At 51.7% G+C, this 1,969-nt stretch overlaps 1 protein-coding gene across 3 annotated transcripts in view; it reads right to left on the bottom strand.

Annotated features, from left to right (window-relative positions):
• STAP2 (signal transducing adaptor family member 2) overlaps nt 1–1,128 on the bottom strand; it is a 9,179-nt gene extending 8,051 nt beyond the window's left edge. For 2 of the 3 annotated variants that reach the window (XM_046685711.1, XM_046685712.1), the window contains exon 1: nt 860–1,112. In XM_046685711.1, coding sequence (XP_046541667.1) covers nt 860–973 — 114 coding nt within the window. In that variant the 5' untranslated portion in view covers nt 974–1,112. Of the gene's footprint in view, nt 1–859 lie in introns of all 3 variants that reach the window. The other variant, XM_046685710.1, reaches the window with a different exon arrangement.
• Between the last annotated feature and the right edge of the window lie 841 nt (nt 1,129–1,969).

The raw sequence follows: 1,969 nt of genomic DNA, 5'->3' as shown, positions 1-1,969 counted from the left end.
CACCCATCCATCCATCCATCCATCCATCCATCCATCCATCCATTCATCCATCCACCTATCCATCCACTCACCCATATTTCCATCCATAGATACATACCTACATTTAACTAATATTTACTGAGGACCTACTCTGTGCCAGGCAGTGTTCCAGGCACTGCGAATAGAGCAATAAGTGATTAAACTCCATTTGGTCAGCCCTGCTTCATCACGCACAAGCTATGTGCTGTTGCATAAGTTATTTAAGGTCTCCATGCCTCAGTTTCCTCCAGTTTCCCGGAGGCAGCAGGAAAGGAGGAGGGAACTGCCATGGCCAAAGCAGGGAGGTGGGCAGGAAACGCAGTGGGTGGTGGGTTTGGGTTATAAGAGGAGTATGGGGAGGGAGGAGGGAGAGATGGGGCCTTAGGGGAAACTGAGGGGCTGGGACTTTATCCTGAGGAACACACACACACGCACACACAACACACACACACACACACACTGGTCCCATGACCAGTATGTGGTCCTGCCTAGTGCGAGCCCATCAGCTCTCATGGCCCCCACATGCAACCTTTCCCGACCTTGACCCCTGCAGCTGGGGTTCACAGAGTCCGTTCCAGGCTGGGGGAGGAGAGAGGCTCCCCATTTCCTGCAGGAAGTCCCTGATATTGTTTATATCTGAGAGACAGAGAGAGAGACCGAGACAGAAAGAGAGAGAGAAAAAGAGAGACAGATGGAGACAGGCAGGGAGAGACACAGAGAGAGAGAAATGCCCTGCCCTACCCACCCCACCCCCCTTCGCTGGGTAGGGAAATCAAGGCTCAGAGAGGTGCCACACCTGCCTGGGCAACCCAGCAGTGCCAGGCTCCCTTCCCCTCCTTACCTGGTCTCGAGGTCCCTTCTTCTCCAGAAAGCTCTCGTGGTAGTGTGAGGGCAGGGCACCCTTGGGTTTGGGCTTGGGCTTGGGGACCCGGGGTGGGCTCAGAGCCGAGGCCATGGTGGCCCGGGTCCTCGCCTGGCTTCTGCCTCCAGTGAGAGCCCCAGCTGGGCCAGGAAGCAGAGAAACAGGTTCCAGGGGAATTTCCTCTCTTCTGTCAGCTGCTGAGCTCCCTCCTCTGCAAGCGCTGGGCGGGGACTGGGCTGGGCAGGTCCAGGGATCCTCGAGAAATCCTGGCCTCTCTGGTCTCCCCAGGAGGATCGGGAAGCCTAGCTGGACTCATGGAAGGGAGGAGGGAGCCACTGGGAGGCATTGGGTGCAGAGCAGAGACCGGCAGACGGTGCACCAGGAGGAGGGACCTGACAAAGCTAAGGCGTGGAAACGAGGCAGGGAAGAATGTGGTGCCAGGGTGGCAAGGGGATGTGACAAGAGAGGACACAAGAGGAACACCATTCGAAGGCCATATATGACCCTCGGACCGCCTGGACGTTAGAATAATCTCGCTTATATCTACCAAAAAAATCTTTCTGGGATTTTAATAGCAATTGTGCTAAACCGGTATATGAATTGGGGGAGGCTGGACATCGTTACTACACCGAGTCCTATCCATGGACATGGTCTGCCTCTTCGTTTATTTAAACCCGATTTCTTTCATCAGCGTTATGTACTTTTCAGCATGCAACTCCTGTACCTGTTTTGTCAGATTTACATCTAAGCCTGTTTTTTTTTTTTTTTAGCATTTTTAATTTAATTTAATTTAATGTATTTTTCATTCTGGTTTTCACATACTCCTCGCTAGTACACGGACATGCAATTGATTTTGGCGTGCTCATCTTCCATGTTACAACCTGGCTGAACTGACTCATTAATTAGCTCTGGGGGAGTTTTTTGGAGATATCTTGAGATTCTTCTATATAAACTGTCGTGTCATCTGCAAAGAGGGCTGGTTTTATTTCTTCCTTTCCAATCTGTCCGCCTTTTATCTCATTTACTTGCCTTGTTGCGCTGGCTAGAGCTTCCAGCACTGAGCTGAATAAGAGTGGTGAGAGGATAGCT

The sequence above is a fragment of the Equus quagga genome, chromosome 14, assembly GCF_021613505.1.
Source record: "Equus quagga isolate Etosha38 chromosome 14, UCLA_HA_Equagga_1.0, whole genome shotgun sequence".
In the NCBI taxonomy this organism is placed as follows: Eukaryota; Metazoa; Chordata; class Mammalia; order Perissodactyla; family Equidae; genus Equus; species Equus quagga.
The sequence above is the reverse complement of the archived record's forward strand: the minus strand, read 5'-3'. Positions and strand labels throughout refer to the sequence as shown.